Below are 23,638 nucleotides of genomic sequence, written 5' to 3'. Positions count from 1 at the left end.
TTTCAGAGCACATATTGCTAGAGCAGGAAATAGGTGCTCAGTATAGTAATAAATTATAAATCAAATATCTAAACATCTAGACAATGGTGAAATACAAAATATGAAACCTGATTAAAATCATTACTATTATTATATTCTCCCATAGTACATAGGTCACATGTAATTTTGATGTGAGTTGTGCCAAAAAGCCCCATAAAGAGAAATTTTTGAATAGAGAGTGACTGAGTAGAAAAAACGGTTACTAACATTTCCATAATTGTTTTTCTTCGAGAAATGTTGCACATGTCCATTCCAATGTAGGTGTATGCATGCCTCGAGCACAGATGCCAGAATTTTTTCTCCCTAGTGGCATCTGTCAGGTCAGCTCCAGAGTCCTCTGGTGCCACAAGCTCATAGTGCCAGTATAAATGGCCCCGTCGACCCCGCTCCCTTTCAGCTTCTTCTTACCAACTGCCTCTGATAAGTGGGGACAGAGCGTGGGTTTTGGAATGGACATGTGCAACACATCTCGAAGTACAACCGTTATGGAAAAATTAGTAACCATTTTTTCTTCTTTGGGTGCTTGCACATGTCCATTTCAAGGTAGGTGACTCACAAGCAGTTGTACAGGAGAGGGGTTCAGAGTTCAAGGGCAGGCTGACCGCAAGACTGCTCGGCCAAAGCTGGCATTGTCTCTAGCCTGCTGGGTAATGGCATAGTACATTGCAAATGGTGGCCTGATGACCAGGTGCTGCCTTGCAGATGTCCTGAATCAGGACTTACGCTAGCAAAGCGGCGGAGGAGGCTTGAGACCTTGTGGAGTGAGCCATCAGATTAGCTAGGAGCAAGATGCCCATGAGTTCATAAAATGCCTGGATGCAAGAAGTAATCCAGGATGAGATTCTCTGTGGAGAGATGGGGAGACCCTTCATTCTTTATGCTATCATTATGAACAGTTGAGCAGATGATTTAACTGGGAATTGGTCCTGCTTTGAGCAGGGGGTTGGACTAGATGACCTTCTGGGGTCCCTTCCAACCCTGATATTCTATGATTCTATGATCTGTGGATGGTCTGATCTTTTGTATGTAGAAAGCCTGCCTGACATCCAAAGAGTGAAGGCGCTGTTCCTCCCTATTCACATGCGGTTTAGGATAGAATAACGGCAGAAAGATTGCTTGATTGCTTAGGAACTTTGAGAGGAATGATGGATGTGGTTGTAACTGGACTTTGTCCTTGAAGAAGACCATATATGGGGGCTCTGATGTGAGTGCCCAGATCTCTGAGAATCTTCTGGCCACTAGAAAGGCGTAACATTGAGCATGTTGTTAGCAGCTCAAATGGGGGCTCTGTAACCTTTGACAGGAGAAGGCTCAGGTCCCAGGGAGGGATGGGATCTCTAATCTATTAGGTGAAACAGAACCTCTTCCATGGCTCCTACCTGAAGGAAGGATTGGACTTCTTGTTCCAACATTCGCTTGTGAGAAGGGTCCCTGAAGAGGGATGGGGAGGGTGGGGTGGGAAAGTGGGGTAGACAACAATTGGATGGTGCAATCCAGTTCTATTGTGCTGAGAACGTAGCAATCTGAAGTAATCCGAGTCCAGGGAGTGGAAGTGGCAGCTGGAGAACAAAGGGGTAACTGGATTGGGGGGAGGGATAGCTCAGTGGTTTTACCATTGGCCTGCTAAACCCAGGGTTGCAAGTTCGATCTTTGAGAGGGCCATTTAAGGATCTGGAGCAAAAATTGGGGATTGGTCCTGCTTTGAGCAGGAGGTTGGACTAGATGACCTCCCAAGGTCCCTTCCAACCCTAATATTCTATGATTCTATGATCCAATGTAGAGGGGACGGCAATGCCGACGTATGAGTGTCTCGTCAAAACGAGCGCTTCAAAGATCCTGAGTGTCTGAGGCCAGACGGCACAGGACCAGCCAAGGAGGATGGGGTCTGCGCCTAAATCCTCTGCTCTTCCTCCTCTGCTGATCCTGTCTGGGTGGCTGTGAAAAGTAATGGTCAGTCTGCTGGAGCCTGTAGTACTTTCTTGACCCTGCTGATATGCACCAGGGACTGGCTCTTCTCTTGATGCTTAATGATGCTGCTTCTTAGGCACTGAGGAAGATCATCGGTGCCACAAATCCTGAGCTGTGGGAGGAGCGCGCCACACCAAGGCTGAGGTGCTCGGTGCCGAGTCCAAGTGCGGCTCCAAGGCAGGTCTTAAGGTTGCCTCCATGTAGAGGACCTTTAGTCTTGCCACTTAGTCCTTTTTGTTTCAGGATTTGAGGTCCCTACAAATTTGGCAGCAGTATTTCTTATGGGATTTCCCAAGGCACTTAAGACAGCTTGAGTGCAGGTCACTCAAAGGCACAGACTTACCACTGGAGGCCCAGGGCTTGACACCCAGCCACTGAGGCATGCCCCGACACCAGGGAAGAACATGATCCCACTAGCTAAGCATGGAGGCATCCAGAACTAAGTACTAAAAACTACTAAAATGACTAAACTAATTCCTATCAAGCTGTAATACTATTTACACTAAGAACTGCAGAAAAATCTCTAGGAGAAGGAATGCCTGAGCAAAGTGGTCCCAACGGATACCACTGATGGAAAAAAATTCTGGCAACTGTACTCCGGGTGCGCACACCCCTACGGTGGCATGGACATGTGCAAGCACCTGAAGTAGTAATATTACTTTATAAAAAAATCCTAAAAACATTAGCTTTGCACTCAAAAGTCAAAAAATAACAAAGTTAAAGTTTCAGAGGGGTAGCTGTGTTACTCTGTATCCACAAAAACGTGCCACCAGAATCTTCGGAGTCTTTAAGGTGCCAGGTTAAAGTTGCCTATCCAACCTTAACTCTGCCACCTTTGTGCATATGCATTCATATACTGCTCCAGCCGCCCTTGGATCAACGCCATGGGCTGCCCACCTGCTGCTGCTGCTATGGCCGCTCCCGCGACCACTGCTCATGTGGTCTCCGGGGCCAGCCACACTGGTCACTGCTCAGGTAATCCCCAGGATCAGCTACCCAGTGCTGCCTGAGCAGTGGCCGGTGTGGCTCGCCTCATGGGCCGCTCCAGTAGCGACCAGTCCAGCAGGCTGTAGAACCACTGCAGAAATCACAGAGGTCACAGAAAATCACGTAATCCATGACTTCCCCGACCTCCGTGACCAACATAATCATAATTGACTCACTGTTTCCTTGTTCTCTCCCTGTCTGTCTATATCTACCTGTTGTCTTTTGGTCTACGCTCTTTTTCAGTGACAAATTTGTTGTTATATATTTGTACAGAGTCTATAATAGCGGGACTGTGGTCCTTGATTGAGAGTTGCTGTCACACCACAAATAAGTAATACCTGAGCGCCTGATCCAGAACCCATTGGAGGCAACGGAAAGATGCCCGTTAACTTCAGTTGGCTTTGGATCTGGCTCTGAATGAGACAGAGGGCCACGTAGGGAAAAATGGGGATAAGAAGAACTACTGAGCAGCTGTTCTGTTCATTGAGTACGGTCCACCTTGTAGACTGTGGGTGAAGCCTCAAAAAGGGATTAAGGGGTCCATAGACCTTGTACTGGCTGTCTTCAGAGTGGTGAAATTCATTCTGAATGAAATGGGTCCAGTGGCAAGATTAGGATATGATTATGTATTAAGACAGTATATGAATGCATATGCACAAAGGTGGCAGAGTTAAGGTTGGATAGGCAACTTTAACCTGGCACCTTAAAGACTCCGAAGATTCTGGTGGCACGTTTTTGTGGATACAGAGTAACACAGCTATCTCTCTGAAACTTTAACTTTGTTATTTTTTGACTGTTGAGTGCAAAGCTAATGTTTTTAGGATTTTTTTATAAAGTAATATTACTACTTCAGGTGCTTGCACATGTCCATGCCACCGTAGGGGTGTGCACACCCGGAGTACAGTTGCCAGAATTTTTTTTCCATCAGTGGTATCCGTTGGGACCACTTTGCTCAGGCATTCCTTCTCCTAGTGATTTTTCTGCAGTTCTTAGTGTAAATAGTATTACAGCTTGACAGGAATTAGTTTAGTCATTTTAGTAGTTCTTAGTACTTAGTTCTGGATGCCTCCATGCTTAGCAAGTGGGGTCATGTGCTTCCCTGGTGCCGGGGCATGCCTCAGTGGCTGGGTGTCAAGACCTGGGCCTTGTCAGCCCCTGGCAGGTGGTGCTGCTGGCCCCCCAGCAAAGATTTAGTCAGGGGTATTTATAGTACAAGTCATAGACAGGTCATGGACTGTGAATTTTTGTTTACTGCCTGTGACCTGTCCATGACTAACTACAAATACCCGTGACTAAATTGTAGCCTTAATTATAATTAATGTAATAAAGCAGTGGTCACAGCACAGTAGATGCCTAACAACTATCAAATGCTTTAGTAGGTATTACAGCACAGGTGATTTTGATTTAGAGAAAGAAAATACAGTAACTTTGCAGATTTTTATGGGTTATTCCTCCTACACATAAAGGATGATATGAGAGAAAGCGCAAAGGAGCTTACTGAAAAATTTGACAAATGGATAAAGATTGGCATCACTAGCAAAGCAGAGGCAGAGATTGACGATTCAACAGCATATAAATGATATGCAGGGCAAAGATAGGTGAAGAATGGACTTAAATGTCACCACAAACTACTTGTCTTCATGTGGTTGAAGTGATGAATAAGGAAGAGAACTCTTGCAGAATCATTTTGAACTGATTTACACTTCATTCAAATCTGCATTATAATTAGAAACTTCTATTCTTTCTGTATAGGCTTTTCTAACGCAGTCAACATTATAACAACAGATTGTCTTATGAGGATTACTTAATCCTCACAACACCCCTGCGAGGTCAGGAAGTATACTCTCTGTATTTTACAGTTGTAGAACTAAAGCAAAAAGATTAAACAACTTGCCCAAAGGTTACACAGGAAGTCTGTAGCAAAGTCAAGAACAGAATCTAAATAGTCTGTATTCCAGTCCACTGCCTTAGCTATGAAGTGATCTTTTCCAGTGCCCCCTTGTTTTAATTCACTACAAGGGAACAAGTCACTTACAATACATTAGTATTTGATCCCATAATAAAGGATTATATTGTAATGCATATGTACAAGAGGGGAGAGTTACAGTTGGGCAGACAAGTTACTCTCATTTCCTGATATCCGAGTGCTTCACTTTCAACCTCAACATTCTTGTGAAGTGACTTTTGTGTAGAATTTCCTAATTAAAATTTAAAAACCCAAGAAATTCCACCATGTTCAACTATTTGCTAGACAGAATTAGAATGCTCTGTATAGTGTGTTATATATGCAGTCAATGAAACAGAAGCCCTTGCCTCATTTCAGGCATACATTTTTGTACCATGTTTCCTTCAATATTTACCTCCTACGTATTGCAGAGTCAGCATGTAACTGTGTAAATTCTTGGCCTCACTATTGTATTAACATATTGATTTGCATTTATATAGGGATGTACATACATATTTAAAAACAGGTACGATACACTGTATGTTATTTTGAATGTTTTGGGGTATATTAGTTAAATAATATTTGAGGCATGCTTGGCAAAAGTAGCGCTTCCCATTCAAAACTGAAATCATTTATATACACACACACTATACACGCCAACATTTATATTATACATGAAGTATGGGTGTATATGTGTGTGTGAGATTAGATATCTAATACAATTATTGTAGAGCAGTATAAAACTATTATTAGCATCAGCTGGAATGGCTGCACAATTCACAAGTGAGTTATGTAGGTCATACCAAATGAGTGCCAATAAAATCTTCAAACCACTCCACTTTAGTAAACCATATATATATATATATATATATATAAATATAAAAAAAATAAAGAATATTTTTGAGTTTTAAGTCTATTTTTGTACCCCACCTCCTGTAAGTAGGTGGTCTAGTTACAATAAGCCCAACTGTACAGGGTTCAGAAAGAAAAAAAATAAAACTAATAAATGTAAAAAAACCAACCCAAAACAACCCTGTAAAAGTGTCTTAAAATAGCTTGTCTAATATATAAAAATCCTACAACTTTAAATTCTGATGTTCCAAGACTTTCAGGCCTAACTATTGTCTGTCCTACATATAAGATTATTTTATTTTTTTTTGGGGGGGGTGGAGGGGGCGAAGAGAATCTCCATATTTCAAAGAATGAAGCAAACATTTCTGTGTCTTTTCTTTTTTTAATGGCAAATGTATGAAGTTGCTCAGATTTGAACATTACAAGAGAGATGCAGAGATGGATTAGTGGGCAGAGGTTATATTAGGCAGTCAAAGGTGCAAGGTATGTGTGACACTGTCTGGAATTTATATTATATTTATAATTTACATTTATAATATTGATACCAGTATTACAAAGAATCTTACATGATATGCCATGTAACGTATCAGTGGAAAAATTATGATTGGCTAAATATGATAATCATGTTTATATGTATGTATCATCTTTGTACTTTATAAATATATGTGATATGTTTGTATTTCAAACTTGTGCTATGTGTCTGGGTAATACCCCCAGACAGATTGGCATCAGCACTATCCAACCTGCTTGATGGCTTATCAAAGGCAATCAGCTATACAATGAACCCATTGAGAGAAGCCAGGGACTTCACCTATGAATCAGCAGGACATGTAGGGGACATGCTGGGTGGACAGGGGACTCCCATGTACTGTAAGTTTGTGTTTGGGACAAACAAAATACATGTCACATGGCAACAGACATAAAAAGCCACCTGCATTTTGTCTTCAATCCTGCTTCTTACCTCTGGAGCAACTTCTCTACAAACTGAAGCACTGAACAAAGGACTGACAGACCCATCCAAGCTTTGGGGATGTTCCAGAAGGCCTCTACAAGCCAGCAAACTCACCAATGCTGCTAAGAACCTGACGTATGGACTCTGAAGTTAGTAACTCATTGCTCTGACCATTTACCAACTCTTTTCTTTTCTTTTTTCTAATAAACCTTTGGTTTTAGATACCAAGCTGGCAGCGTGGTATTTTAGGTAAGACCCAAACTAGTATTGATCTGATAATGTGGCTGGCCCTTTTGGGATCAGAAGAACATTTTGTATAGTGAGCAGAGTTTTTAAATAACTTCTCGTTTTACTGGACCTACATGCTAATTGGGAGCCAGAAAACTGGCATGAAATAGGGGGGGCTGTGTGATTTCTTTTTTCAGCTTCTTGATAACCAGTATGGGGGATCAGGAGCACAGTTTGTGACTGGCTGGTGAATCTAACTTCAGTGTTAACCTCCAGTTTTGGGAAAATCTGCTCTCCTTTTTGCAACCTGCCCTGATTTTGGCATTTCAGTCTGGGCTATTCTAGGCCCCACAGGTCACAGTATGGTCTTTTTTTATATTGTAGATAGGGCTGGTGGCACTGTCCATCATTAATGCTGCCTGACGCTTCCTATTGTAAGACCCAGTTTTCAAGCGCTTATAACTTTGCCAAACTTTGATTTCAGGGTGTCTGCCTCAGGCTGATTTTTTTTTTAATAAAATTTCAGCCAAAATGATTCAGCCATTTACAAGAACGAGGCTAGAGAAAAATACATTGTTTTGCCCATGTTTAAAAATTCTAGTGATCTTTTCCTTGAACAGCTCTAGTGTCCCCATGTCCACCAATATATAACATATACATCAAATTATAACCTAATATAGCTTTGTTAATTATGGACTTCTACAACAATCTCAGACTGTAATGAAATACAGTGTTACAATACTATAAAACAGTAACTGAAATTCTTTGGAGGCCTATTGTCAGAGTTACTGGATGTCCAGCTGAGGCAGGAGCAGAGGCAGGCTGGAGACGAGGCAGGCTAGCATGGAAACAGGTACGGCTAAGCAGGAGCAAGAGCAAGGGCAGCCTGTTGAAATTATTGGCAATTGAAGTGTTCCTGGCCAGAGTAGTGTTGTAGAGAAGACTGGAAAGACTGCTTCCCTTAGGAGCCTATGTATGTGCCCAGGGATCACCTCTTGGGTCCTCTTGGGATAGGCTGAACCCGCTTGAGTGGTGTGAGGACTATCACAAGACCTGCAGGTGATTACCCCTGTTGACTTATCATACACTCTGGGCTCAGAGATGATACATCAGGCTTAAGCAGAGGTACCTGAGGCTCAGGCAGGCCCAGAGCTATCACACCTATCGAGCAATCCTGATGCCAATGCCCAAGCAAGGCATACAACAGCATCCTTAAAATACCCTACTTCAAATAGGCCACATATGCAAAATAATCATTCTTTAAAAGTAACCATTATCACAAATAGCACTCCTATTTCACTTAAAAAACCCCAGACTATTTGAATGTTTTTCCTTAAAATTATAATTTAAAAATCAATGGCAACAATTACTAATATGTTATAGTGAAAGAATTCTATACAGAAGATTCTATTGTCAAATTTCAATAGTGGAGATCAAGTGCACTGTCTCTAGAGCAAGAAAATACAAAATTCGGATATAGTAATGTTGCCTAAGTTTTACCTCCAGTACTGTAATCTGCTGCTAGATGGGTATTTTTGGACATTTTAAAAAAAAGCATTATAGTAACAAAAATAGGTATAGAGTGGAACTAATACCACATGTGGACAGAAAATTATAAGCAGGTCCCTTTAAAGAGATTTCCATTATCTCAGTAACCTTAGGTAAAGAGATCATTTATCTTGCAAAACTAATCACATGAGTTTTAGTTAATATCAGCGTAAATTTGGCATCATTTTTCTAACTTCCTGTACATGTACATTGTCTGCATAATTCTTTAGAATCTTAACAAACATATGCACTATCGATAAAAGATAAATAAGTTTCCAAATCTTAAAATGTTTCCTTTGCCTGTACTCTCTAACGTAAATAACGCTTACCGTGGTGAGAGACTTCCTCTGGGTGAACCTCCCCTGCCAACAAGGCTGTGAGTATTATCTCCAAGATCTTGCTCTGTAATGTAATATTTCACAGCTGATAAAAAGTTACTCTTATTAGATAAGAGTTTTAAAGCTGCTGTATTTTTAAAATATATTAAACCTTAACCACTACCTGCAGTTACTACTAATGTGTAGATAGTTGAAGATTGCTGAACTGTAGCATGTAAGGCGTTGTCCTTACACATTTCTGTGGGTGTACCAGGCCATGGATTATGTTCAGTTCTTTCATTCCTTTCTGTTTTACAGCACAGAAGCATGGTTTGCATTTGCAGTGCCCTCCCCTCAGCCACTTTTAATTTCTACGGTGAAAGTAATGAATCACAGCTGTGGACAGCTAATCTGTATGCTTATCACAGCAAATCCTGATGCTTTCTTTTTTTTAAACACTTTTCATCCCAAGACAACTCATAAAATATATAATGCCTAAAACCTACCATTGTCTAACAATTACATATTGGTTTAAAGATTTACTGAACATTTTATTGAAGTGCTTACTTTATAAATTGCTACTGTTTATAAGCAAGAGCACAGAAAAGACTTTTGCTAAAATGTATTAAAACAAACAAACAAAAACCCTCATTAAATAAATATAAAGAAATGTTTTGCTTGGAAGGACTCAAAAAGGTTATTTTCCCTATGGCCTCTCAGTAAAATAACCCTATCTGCCCCCTTCAAGGCTTCCCTCCCCCTTTTCTGAGTCAAATGACCTCTGACCTCTTAGAGGGCAAAGACATGACTGATCCATTCTTGGTAAACTGCTAAACTCATTCCCTTCCCCCAAACAGGCATGACTACTATGACATGTCAACAAATCCTTAAGGATGGAATGAAACAAAGCAAATCCAGCAGCTCATTAAAACTGGTCTCTTCTGCGATGTTACAAAATGTCAATTGGTAAATATTCACAGGATTATTAAACACTGTAGAAGTTCTCTAACAGGATCTTTCTGCCACACAAAGTTGTGTGCAATGCAATTTCATGAATTATGCAAATAAAGGTTTAAACTATTCAAGACAAAACCCAGTGCTGTTACTTTCTTTGCAAAGAACTAAGAGAACTGACCACATCAATCACACAAAAGTCACAGGAGACATTGTTGCATTCCTGCCTGCTGATGGCTCTGCTTAAACATTTACATTTCAGACAGTAAAAAATGCATAGCTATTTTGCAGTACAACAAAGAATTTACTTCCAACATGAAAGAACCATATACAGTCATTTAGGAGCCAAATTCCCAACCAAGAGTTCACAAATAAAATTAGCGGTCATATTTTAAATAGTTAAAATCAGGAAAGCAGATGCTTTGAACAGTTCTAGCAAGCTTACCTGCTTGACTGTTTTCAGACTGAGCTATAAGTGCTGCCATTGCTGAATTAGGGTTCAGCCTATTACCATACATGTGGGATGGAGGCAAACTGAGGGAAGTTCCAGGTAGGGTGTTTGCCTGTAAGACAACAATTAAAACTACAATTTTAAAAAAGTCTGGAAGAAAAATTCTTAATTTATTTTAAGGACACTTCCTCATGAATTAAAATTAATTACTAGTATGTAAAATACTTAAAAGTTAATGAATATTTAAAAAGTAATTAATGATTTTCAATCAAGATTTGGGAATAAGGAAATATAATTGCAATACTTTCTGAATGTACTAAAGTGTAAATTGCTATTTTCTCTGGTATATACATTAAGCAAAAAGCTTCTATAAAAATTAATAATGTTATTGTATGAATTGTTAGAAATGTTTGATTTGCAACTTTTAAATGATTGGCATACAACAAGTAGGATGTGTAGACTTGCTTACAATTCTTAAGTATTCAGCCAATGCCAGGACTTAGTGGCATGGTGACCATGCAGTTATCCTACTAATTATTTAATCTTATTAAACCATTTACAAAATAAGGGCAGGTAGACAACAGATGTCTCACAAATGCTTGGGTTCCTTACATCACAAGACGGCTGTGGAGGTCAAAAGGTCCACCTTCCAGCTCTATAGTTTAACTACACAGAGCCATATTTCCTTTGCTCTACTCTGTCATTAGTAAAACCTGCACACTATTTTGTTACTTCCTATTTTGATAGGCTAGGAAGCCTGGTGTTTTTTTGTTTTGTTTTGTTTTTATTTTAAAGAAAGCAAACAGCCATTACAAGTATGTTTTCTATACAATACGGGGCTCAACGAATCACAGTTTTGCCCTGACCCCATATAAGGAACTGTATTTTTGGCAGCTGGCCAGCTCTACTTACTGAAGAGCTCGTCAAAAGTTTGTATTCATTCATGTTGCTAACCACAATTCTGAAGGTCTTTGCTGGGACTTGTGCCAAACAAGCGAAAATGAACCCTTAAACAGATGAAGCTAAGGAGGCTGGCCAAAAACTTGCATAATCCAATGCAATAAAAATACCTTCCTCCCTTGGCTGTTTATACTTTCTCCCTTTCGAAGAACAGATCTGCCTTAATACTGAATTTTGGAAGCATGCTATCGCACACAAAAACAATGCTGCTGGTGCTAATAGAAGATATTTCCATTAGCCTGAAAGAACACACCTTTTTAAGAATAAAAAATAGATTTTAGGTCTATGCTCTTGTGTTTACAGAAAAACAGATGCACAACCTGTGAGATTACATAAACAATAATCTTAGCATGAACCTGAATAAGAACATGCAAATAAGCTTTTCAGAAGAAATGAAATGCTTATTTTTTTGAGATGTAAAAAAGAAGGTGAACAGCAGGGAAGCCAAGTTGCAGGACATTTTGACATGTATAACTGCACACAAGAGACACGTACTGGTTATTACAAGAAAAATATTACACAGTGTAAACTATGTCTCTGGAAAGGATCATACACTGCCATTAAGGTTTGGCTTTTAGCCAACATATTAAACTTGATGAATGGACTTTTACAAATTCACACAACTGTTTTCAATGATGTTGTATTTACTATATACTGGTGAGAAATCTTGGCCAGTACTTGTATTCAAGTTTTTCTATTGTTGAGTATAATGTTAGAATAAACAAATATAAAATGTTGGAACAAGAAATTCTGTAAGACAATTGTCATTTTAATAGATTTTTATAAGAACATAAATCACAAACGCTCACAGGTTCACCAAGTATGGAGAATCTGGCCCTTATTTCAAGGTTTGTAGAATATTTCCATTAGAATAAATCTGCAAAAGTTAAAAGCTGTTTAAAATACTCTCAAGTCTTTTCACTTACCTGGTTATGTGAACATGTCCCTGAAATGTAGTACATTAATTTCCACTAAGTTCAGTGACACTTACTGATGGAGGCAGGCAGCACTGAACCATTCCAGCTGTTTTCCTCAATAAACACCTATAGCATGACTCCAAATCGACTAGCATTATTTGTTAGTAACTTTTTGTTTTTCCTCTCATGCAAATAATAGGAATTACAAATTTCTGGTAAACACTTTCTCTGAAGAAAACGTTAATAAACAGAAAATTAACCAAAGGCATTATCTGCTCCTATATTTAAAAAAGACAAGACCAACAAGGTAAAACACTGTATATTCCAAATTTAAGTTTAATTGAGGCAGCTGTAAATTACATTAGTGTATTTCTACCCTTTAACAGATGTGAATTATGTTTTATTAGTTTTTAATTTTTGGAAGTTCAAAGTGCTAGCATTTCAGGAGAATGAGATTTTTAAAAAAATCAAGTCCAAAAGGTACACTACTCACTTCTGCTGCAGAGATTGGATTCCCGCCCCCATTATTCTCATTCTATTTAATTCACAGCAAGGTTAATAAAACTAAAGTAAAGTAGTATGTTTAAGATCACAAATAAATGTATAATTGTGGCACAATTTCCATAATCGGCAAAAACAAAACATGTTTAGTAGACTGAAATTAACAAAAAAATTCATAAGCAGAGCTGGATGAAATTGGTTAGAATGATCTACATATCTTGAAAGGAACAGCAAGTCTCTGCTGAGAAGCTATCAAAGCGCAAAACAACACACATCAAAGAAATTAAATGTTTGCTGTGTGGGTTGACATACCAGATCGAAAAGCTTGGCATGATTTGAACAATATTTAAGAGTCTGAGGTTTTTCACAAGTGGTGGTTCGCTACCTACATTTAAATCTTTGCTTACACTTTAACTAAAAACATTTTAAGACTTCCTGTGACGTAAGCTAGAACTACAGAATTCCTAGTTTCAGAATAGCAGCCGTGTTAGTCTGTATTCTCAAAAAGAAAAGGAGGACTTGGGGCACCTTTAGAGACAAACAAATTTATCTGAGCATAAGCTTTCGTGAGCTACAGCTCACGAAAGCTTATGCTCAGATAAATTTGTTTGTCTCTAAAGGTGCCCCAAGTCCTCCTTTTCTTTTTGAGAATTCCTAGTGACATCACACATCTTATGCAACTCCTCAGGAAAAACTCACTTTAATAGAACTGCTCAAATAGCTGGCAGTAAAACTTAGAACTATATTCTTTTTATGAGGAAGGAAAATGTCAGGAATATGGATTTGAAAAGTATTACTATGTATATGACTTCATCTGACAGGAAAGTAAAGAAGGTATTAGAGAACTGCATTATTTAAAGGTGAAATAGGAGCTTCACGTTTCACTCAGTTGAAACAGGCTATAGCCAGCATTTATTAAAAATGCGCAATCATCCTGTCAATACACATTAAGGTCACAGGATTGAAACAACCTCTAAAATGCATCACTTTTAAAGCTGTAGCATTCTTTATTTCAGCTGATTCTCTTTAACAGCCAACTTGCAACACATGTACTTGTACAAAATTCAAATAAAAAATATTTATATTTAACTAAATCTTTATTTTTAATGCCCAGAAAACAAATCTTACTCAAAATGATTTCAACAGACAGATTTAAGCCTAATTAGAGATATATTGTATTTTGATTTTATTTATGGAAAATTCAATAAAGGAGCAAAGCAACACAAGATGAACATAGATAATACACTATAATTCAAGGAATGGTTGATTATAATAAGAAGAAATGACCATTCTAATTGGCCTCTAATGTATTTCTCCTACAGTAAAAAGGAAAGTCACATATATTTTTAATTAAGTTTGAAAATTATTTGTACACATCAACTAAATTGAGTAAATTACACAAATACCCTGTGAAATATTTTTAAGATGTCAGCAACACTGATGTTTCTTTGGAGTAATGTACAAAAGTATTACTTTACATAAAAATGAACAGAATTTACGAACAATAAAGTTTCTAAAATTAACTAAGTATTAGATTGTAGGACTGGACATTAATTTAATTTTTCAGGAAGAAACAGTTTCTTGCCTAAAAAAAGTTACATGGAGCCAATGAAAGAAAATCAAAGGGAATAGGAGGAGCTCAATAGTTAGCTATATAAAATTTCTATCAGAAAGGTCTTGATAAGCTGAGAACCCATGAGTGTGCACATTCCCCTGTTTCTTTCAAGTTTTATGCCATGAAATATTTTCTGATAACAGGCCCCATTTCTGTCTGAGCTCCACACCAGTAAGGTTTTAATACTCAGCGTGTGATGAGAGATGAAACCAAGTGTGAACAACTTTCAGGTCCCATGAGTAGGCTGACTATTGAAGCTGTCAGGTTCAATTGCATCATTCGACATTATTCAATGCCCCAAACTGCTCCCTAATTGTTAGGGGCTTAACATATTCAAAACCATTGTTTAGGCTAATGCTGAAATGCCTACAGTTGAGTTTCCATAAAGAAGGGGGAGGGATTTAATTGTAGTTAAACCATTACTGAACTCTCCTTCATTCATGATAGGACAACAAGAATGGGCTGAACAACCAATTCCAAGACTGCTTCTTAATCACTTTATATCTAATCAATACACTTCTTCCCTTTTGATTAAAAATATAATCATTGCTAATAGTTTCATACCACAATATTTTGGTGATTCTTTAAAGCAAATGGAAGATAATTTCATTGCCTATTGCAGTCTGGAGATATTTGTCATTAAATGAGGGATGGAATTTTTCTTTAAAATAAAAATGATTTATTCTTACTTAAGTTGCCTGTGTGCCTCAAATATGAACAGCAAAATAGTATATTTAAGGCTACAATAGTATGGTATAATTTGTTATTTTTTCACATTTTTAATGTAAGTCTTGTGACAGAAAATACTCATAACCATGTCATGATGTCCTGTTTTATATGAATTATAGCAAATCATGCTGACCAGACAATACTAATCATGTTTCAGCAAACTTTCTAAAGGAAAAAAACACTACACAAAACCATGTTGTAGGATTTTTAAAACACACAGTAATTAAAAATAAAGTGCATATAAGTTTTGCCTTTTATTTGGAAGACATTGCAAAATTTCTGGTAGAAAAAGAATATTTCCATTTCAAGTACTGTAATCTAGATTTAACACTGGAAAAGAAAGGAATAATATAGGCAACAGTTTACTGGAATCTTGAAACGTGTAGATGTAGGCTGATACCAGTTGAAATTTGCTTTTGGGACTATCTGCTCTTTTCCTTTTTTTAAAAAGGTATGATAAAACAATGTATATGACCGTTATCCCTGTTGTTTTACAAATTTCAACAATAAATTCGGCATCAAATTACGATTGGCTCTCTGACAGTGTACAGGGACCAGCTATAATTTCACTAGGCAATGAACTCTCTGCTCCATGTTATTAGTGGCCTTCCCCACTTCCAGTTCTGCTGGCTCCTCACATGCTCCACACCATACCATTTAAAGGGTGGTTAAATTGCTGCTGTAGCAGCATGCACTCCCAGGAAAACCCAGAATAAATTTTGGCTGAGTCAGACAAAATTCCTTATGAGATACTTGCTGCAATACATCACTTCTGAAACTCCTCACCACAAGTGAGGGACATATTTTAAAGGCACAATCTACAACTAAACTTTCTGTAGAAAAAATGCTCAGTTCTAGTGTTTTTCTGATAGCCAGAAACACAGCTGGGATTTGAAAACCAAAATTAAAAAAAGGTTCAATGCAGTTAAATGCTTCAACATTTATTTCCTAACGTCACCATATCAACATTCCAGATGCATGCAGTGATGTAGGACATATAATAGAAAGTCTACTAAACTGCTTTTGGACTGAAACTTGTGATTCTGCTGAAAACCTAAGGCCAACACTTTGATTTGTCTTCTTTGAATTTTCACATGGTTTTCAAAATAAACCTTAGAACAATGCATCTTATTGCTTCTTCAGTGCAAGAGCCTACAGCACTACTGGTGACTGAAGGTGGGAACAGCATGAACTTCCTGCAGCAAATCCCACTTTATCCAATCACTTCTATGTCAGCAGAAAGGAACAAATCAAACACCTACTGTAGCTTTGCATCCGATGAAGTGAGCTGTAGCTCACGAAAGCTTATGCTCAAATAAATTGGTTAGTCTCTAAGGTGCTACAAGTACTCCTTTTCTTTTTGTGAATACAGACTAACACGGCTGCTACTCCGAAACCTGTAGCCTTCAGTTATTCCCTCTCTGAAAGAAATATCCTGGCCCTTACTCAGGTGCTTCAAAGCCTGGAAAGTTTTCCATCAATGGCAAAGCTACCATTTTATTAACTGGGCTGACCTATCCGCAGGAAAATTTCAACAAGCAAGCTTTTTCACTATTTAATTATTTGAACTAAAACCATTTGACTAGATAATTCTATTAGAACATGCTAGACAAATGAAAATAGAAGAAACACAAAAGAAGTCTCATACTAACTTCAGAAGTGAAAAAGACAACTTCTCAACCAAGAAGGACATTTCCATTGATGTGTAAATTAAAATATAGATCATGTTTTAACTTTATGCAAACTATGAATATTCCTTCCATATTATTATTTTAAAAAATTAAACTACTATATTGATTTTTAGAGCAACACAGAAAAGGCAAGTAATTTAAGTAACTATAACCATGATGAAGACTCTATCTATAAAAACAGATAACCAAATGCTGGTTTTAAGAGAAATCAATTGTTTTGATTAAATTTAGGCATAAATCTTTCAATTAAATGAAAGAAAGCCCCTATCTTTCAAACAAAAGCACTCAAATACTCTCTAAGAGAGGCAAGAATGAATACAACTGAGAAACACAGTGGGATTTGAAAGGCAAAATGAAAAATTAATGGCACACCTACATAAACTAATTTATACCTCTGCCCACTGTACAACAAGGGCATATCAAATGATTAAAAACCACAAGGGTAGAAGGTCTGTCTTCTAGTAATGTGAAACATCTATAATCTCCACTGTATTACTGGTTTAACTGATCTCTTCTATGTTTACTAAACTGGATATTCTGTAAATTATTCATTAATTCAACTCTAATTGTTTTACAAATGGGCAAATTAACAACAACAATATTTAATATTGAAATATTATATTAGGGTACAAACTCTTTTAAAGTAGAATTTACACAATTTTTCAAAATTATGAGGGCATACAGGTATAATATTCTGGGGATTCTCCATCTCCTTCACAACCTAAATGAAGTTGAGATTTAATTCAGAGTAATAATCTGGATTCCCTTTTACCTCAGTTTGTTCCCTATTCCTTCCACTTCACTACCTCATGGTAGTTAACCAGTATCTGCTTTATAGATTTGTGGTAATATCAAACTTAAAAGAAAATCAGTCTTCCTTAATACCAAGAATCTATATATTGGAATCCCAAATTAATTCTTTATCCTGGCTGGCACCAGACAGCAGGATTTGATTTAGCAATAAAATCACTATCAAAATTATATTTTGCAGTAGTCTTATTTTCTTAAACCAACTTGATCCAAGATACACTAATAATGCTACAAATAATCTGTAATTAAAAAAAGCCTTATTCACAGTTATTCCATAATATTAGTAGCAATGAGTGAGCTGTTTTTTCAATAAACATTGGTATTTTAAATTCCTAAATAAAGCCCAGTACTCTTTGTTGTTATTCAAATGATGAAAGAAACATCCACAATAACCAAGTCCAAAGAATTACTGCTCTCTGAAGGATGCTTTCAAAATAAACTACATTTTAATATGTGGCCTGTAATCACTTTACATCAGAAATGAACTTTGCAGCCTGAAACAAAGGATTCACTATACAAAATGATGTATAATATTTTGAAAGTCATACCTAAACATTCAATTTCACCTAATATTTTTGTTTTCTTTCACTGAATATAGACTAGAAAATTTCACATTTTTCACATTCAGCACCATCACTATTGTCTCAAGCAGCTAAATTGAAGTAGTGCTACATTCAGTTCAACCAAGAGGTCAATGTGCCTCAGTTGCCTGGAGACTGATGGTTGCTACAGCAGCACCAGATAAGCCAAGCTAAATAAGCTTCAGTTTGAAGGCAGAAAGCATTTACGACTAGACTGAAACACAGATGCAGTTGTCTCAGCATGCAGTAGTGTGCAAAATCATGCAAGTGCCTATCAGTCTAATTCCATGTTCATATAAATATGTGTAGTCCATCTTACTGAAACAAGAAGAAAATATAAACGGTAAAGATTTTAATTAGACTAAATACTGGATTACTTGCAACTATGATTCCTTTGTTCTTCTAGTTGAGTCACATGTTACAAGGAATTTTCCCTCTGGCTGTAAATTCCTCTTCCACCCTACTCTTCCCCACACCCATACCCAAAATCCTCAATCATAATGAATGAGAAGAAAAAGTCTTTTACCTAATTTTGCCTGGAAGTAATCAACAATTAATCAAAACAGGTTTGAAATAATGAACAAATAAATTCATACTGAAAATCGTATTAACATGACAGTTTCTTAATAACACTGACTCATGTCAAATCTCCTGAAGTTTAAATATAATTCGATCAGATAAAAATGTATTTTGTTGAGTTTGGGAGGGAAGTCACTATCTTGCACTTTCATTTCCTCATAATGCAGAAATCCCTCCTCTCTTATTGTAAAGGGATGATGTGAAATGCCTTCTAAATCAGTCAACATTACCTCCACTATAGAATGATACAAGGCATTCCCCCTTTACCATAAATGCTCTCATACCCTGAAGGCCTAGGAACTGAGGACAGAGTTCAGGACCTGACATCTGATTCCCACATATGGTAGTGTTTTGAGCTGCCACTAGACATTCAGATCAGCCTGAATATTAACAATTTAATTTCCCAGATAAAGACTATGTCAAACTGGAGTTAAGGTTGAGTACATAGCAGTAATTTAAGGGTAAAAATGTGACAGAGATTTTATAATTACACCAAAAACAAACACTAAAAACACAGGAAATAAAGAAGAAAGGTTAAATTTAGAAGAAATCCAAACAAGTTCAGACATGGACATGCACAGTTAAGGCACCCAAACCTTAACTCTGCCCTGCTACAACGCTATACAAGAACCATACAATTATGATTACATTACAGCATAATAGCATCCATACTCCCAGATTAGATTAAAAGGATTTATTTTTTTAAAAATATTTTGCTCATGGTATTTCTGCAGGGTCGAGTTAAGGCTGTTTGGGTATTTTAACTGTACTTTGTATTTCTACATGTTGACCTAAATGATGGCTCTTCCTGTAGAGTAATAGCATTTGCTGACACCACCATAATTGGAAATATTGTTAGGAAAATAGAAAAGCGAGAATTGCCATATTGGATTAATCAATCTAGTCCAGTATCCTGTTTCTGACAATGGTCAGCACCATATGTTCCAGAGGAAGGTCCAAGGAACCTCCTCATTTCTAATAGTTAGAGTTTGGCTTCAACCCTGATATATAATGTGTAATCTGACCTGTAAAATTTGTTAGCATTAATTATGACAACACTGGATATTATTATCCATACCCATTTTTGAATCATGCTAAATTCCTGATGTCAACAATTTCCTCTGGAAATGAGTTCCAAGGTCTAATTATATGTTGTGTGAAAAAGTATTTTTTAAACAGTTTTGGGTTTGCTATCTTAATTGAATGGATTTTCCTTTATTCTTGTGTTATGAGACAGGAAGAACAGAGGGATTTCTGGCTCTTAGCTAGTTTTGATCAATGTCAATACTTTGCTTCTTACCCCATGACTAGGAGCCTCTTATGAGGTACCCTGTCAAAGCTATTTTGAAAGTCTAAATTACGTTAACTGGTTTTCCTTTATTCACTACTCTGATACATTCAAAGCATTCTAACAGATTAGTGAAACATGATTTCCCTTTGCAGGAACTGTGCTGGTTAGACCTATCATATCACGATTTCCAGATGTATTATTACTCTATTTTTAATTATTATTCATACTGAAAGTAATATAAATCATCCTGAGAAAAACCTACACAGATGAAGGAAGTAGTCAGTTTAGTTTTAACATTAGCAAATCTTAATGTTTTATTTTGGATCTAAAAATTAAAGGCAACAGACATTATAATTTAAGTAAAAAACCCATAAAATGTATTGAGAACGAAAGGACCTTGCTCTAAACAAAAAGAAAAATTTGATATGGCTTGAGGTCATGATGTTCCTCACCTTGAGTACATCTCCCACTTCTCTGTAGTTTAAATCTAGAACTTATTAACTCTAATAATTTTCAATAAGAAAACTACTAAATTGATCCAAAACATGGGAGCTATGAGTTTAGGTTGCAGAATGGATATAGAAACTCTCCCTGGTCTCCAGGACTTTGGATCAAATAAGGACATATCAGGATGTTAGTAAAAATGATCAAATCCAGGTTGAGGGACATTTCACCTGTGCTTTTGGGCATTTATAGATGTAGAAATGAACCAGAGTATTCAAGCTCACTCAGGGAGGTCTTCATTGATTGAGATGGCCACTATCTTTATGCTGTAGCTCTAAAATATCAAACAGGTTTGTAACCATGGAAACGACCAACGAGGAAGAGTTTCCACATATGTTCCGCAGGAGTAGGATGCTACAAGGACAGACTTACTTGGAAAGAAATCTTTGTGAGAGCTACTGTACATTTGAGAAAAGCAAATTACAAAGGGTTGGGGAGATAAGATTCCTATGTGTCTGATTAGCTTCTCCCAACAGAAGAAAAAAGTCCAAGAGAATCGTTGCTTCCAAAGGCAGTTTCCATGTATGAGAAATGAGACTAATCATTCATATAGTATGTGCCTATTTCAGGCTCTGGATTTGGAGATGAACTATTAGGATGATATTTTAGATCTTGGTTACTGTGCCACAGAAGTTCTCTATTATAGTGGATGATCCAAAGAGTGTCTAATCCTCATCTTCAGCCATCGTTTGTGGTTGTGAATGATGTCTTGGGTTCAAAATGGGGAACCCATTTAAATCATCATATAATTATAATACAAGATTTCTGGAAACCTCCAAAGACCTTACTTATCCATCCACCAGACCCCCACCTCACTCAATGTGCAGAATGGACCTGCTCTGGGGATTATTCAGAGTTGTGGTATGAACAAGACTGTTGTCTCATTTCAACCCTGCCTCTGCACTAGAGTTCCTATGTGATGCTAGGCAAATCATTTAAACCAAGCTTTTCACAGGTGACCACTAAGTGCATGTTCCTCATTTTCTGGGTGCCCAATTTGAGGTACCTAGAACTCCAGCTCAAGTCAATGAGACCTGTGCTCTGAACAAATAAAGTGCTATACAATGCTATGTTCTCTGAAAAATCAGGCCATAGGCATTTCAAACTGGACACCCAAAATTAGTGGATACTTTTGACATTAACGTCTTTGTGCCTTATTTCCCCATCTATAAAATGGGAATAATGCCACTATCATTCCTCTCAGGGTTGTGGTGAAGATAAATTTATTAATTTATGTGAAGAACTCATATGTTCAGATGAGCACCACAGAAACCCCCCCAAGGAAATTAATTTTGTACTCTGAGCAGGAAATAAATGATGCAATAAATAATGCATGGGGCCACACATTGAATGATGAAATTAAGATTAAATATTGCATAGCTGCTCATTCAGTAAGCACCGTCCATCCTGTACATTAAATGAGACAAGGGCCCTGTGGAAAAAATAGTCTGTGATTATGTAAAGACTGTATCATAATATATATGCAGAAAGGGGCCAAATTAAGGTTGTCTGAGCAACCTTAATTTTAGCATTTTCTAACTTCTGAATGCTTGGCTTTGCAACCTTAATGCTCCTTCAGTGCATTTTGCCCTCTGTAATATTATACCAAATGACAACGAAGAACTCACTCTTCACCACTGTGTCAAAAATCTGTACACCGCTTTGGTAATGGAGTATCATGCATTCAGCGACTCCTTCGCCCCTTCATCTGCCTGGCAAGGGCACTATATTAATGGGAACTCCGAGCTGAAGACAACACTCATCATGAGAGGTGTCTCAAGCATTTCGTGATTACTTCCAGATTTGGGGTGGAAGGGGGATCTCAAACACAGACCTCTTTCCCAAATGAGAAAACACACAGTGCCTTCAGTACTGTTCTGGAGGAGGCAGACATGCTGGCACTTTCACAGATACCTTACAATAGAACCTCAGAATTACGAACACCAGAGTTACTAACTGACCAGTCAGCCACACCCCTCATTTGGAACTGGAAGTAGGCAAACAGACAGCAGCAGAGACCAAACTAAACAAAAAACAAATACAGTACAGTACTGTGTTAAACATAAACTACTAAACAAATAAAGGGAAAGCAGCATTTTTCTTCTGCATAATAAAATTTCAAAGATGTATTAAGTCAATGTTCAGTTGTTAACTTTTGGATGAACCACCATAATGTTTTGTTCAGAGTTACAAACATTCCCGAGATCTTCATAACTCTGCGGTTCTACTGTACTTCTGGATCGACAAAAATAGTCCTTGTATGTCTTCGGCTCCCACTGCTTTATTACCAAGGTTCTTCAGGAAAATCAAATAGGACCAAGCCTGTGATTAAACTAATAGTTTCAACTTGGACTTGACAGTTTTGATTCTGAAGGTCTTATACGATATAAGCTTTTTTGTATAAAAATATTCTGTCTTACAAATAGATTCATAGATATTTAGGTCAGAAGGGACCATTATGATCATCTAGTCTGACCTCCTGCACAACGCAGGCCACAGAATTTCACCCACCACTCCTGCAAAAAACCTCTCACCTATGTCTGAGCTATTGAAGTCCTCAAATCGTGGTTTAAAGACTTCAAGGAGCAGAGAATCCTCCAGCAAGTGACCCGGGCCCCATGCTACAGAGGAAAGTGAAAAACCTCCAGGGCCTCTTCCAATCTGCCCTGGAGGAAAATTCCTTCACGACCCCAAATATGGCGATCAGCTAAACCCTGAGCATATGGACAAGATTCACCAGCCAGATACTACAGAAAATTCTTTCCTGGGTAACTCAGATCCCACCCCATCTAATATCCCATCACAGGCCACTGGGCCTATTTACCATGAATATTTAATTACCAAAACCATGTTATCCCATCATACCATCTCCTCCATAAACTTATCGAGTTTAATCTTAAAGCCACATAGATCTTTTGCCCCCCATGCTTCCCTTGGAAGGCTATTCCAAAACTTCACTCTTCTGACGGTTAGAAACCTTCGTCTAATTTCAAGTCTAAACTTTCTGGTGGCCAGTTTATATCCATTTGTTCTTGTGTCCACATTGGTACTGAGCTTAAATAATTTCTCTCCCTCTCCGGTATTTACCCCTCTGATATATTTATAGAGAGCAATCATATCTCCCCTCAACCTTCTTTTAGTTAGGCTAAACAAGCCAAGCTCCTTGAGTCTCCTTTCATAAGACAAGTTTTCCATTCCTCGGATCATCCTAGTAGCCCT

The 23,638-nt window shown here is 37.6% G+C and overlaps 1 protein-coding gene across 8 annotated transcripts in view; it reads right to left on the bottom strand.

The window, feature by feature from the left end:
- The window catches only part of MLLT10 (MLLT10 histone lysine methyltransferase DOT1L cofactor), a 234,905-nt gene that overhangs the window by 13,820 nt on the left and 197,447 nt on the right, over positions 1-23,638 (bottom strand). For 6 of the 8 annotated variants that reach the window (XM_048837931.2, XM_075125910.1, XM_048837934.2 and 3 more), the window contains 2 exons: positions 10,236-10,353; positions 8,849-8,942 (listed from right to left, as the gene is read on the bottom strand). In XM_048837931.2, the coding sequence (XP_048693888.1) occupies positions 8,849-8,942; positions 10,236-10,353 (212 nt within the window). The remainder of the gene's footprint in view (positions 1-8,848; positions 8,943-10,235; positions 10,354-23,638) is intronic. The other 2 variants (XM_075125912.1, XM_048837930.1) reach the window with 1 other exon arrangement.

Source organism: Caretta caretta, chromosome 2, assembly GCF_965140235.1.
Source record: "Caretta caretta isolate rCarCar2 chromosome 2, rCarCar1.hap1, whole genome shotgun sequence".
Classification (NCBI taxonomy): domain Eukaryota; kingdom Metazoa; phylum Chordata; order Testudines; family Cheloniidae; genus Caretta; species Caretta caretta.
Note: the sequence above shows the minus strand (reverse complement) of the source record. Positions and strands in the feature narration are given on the sequence as shown.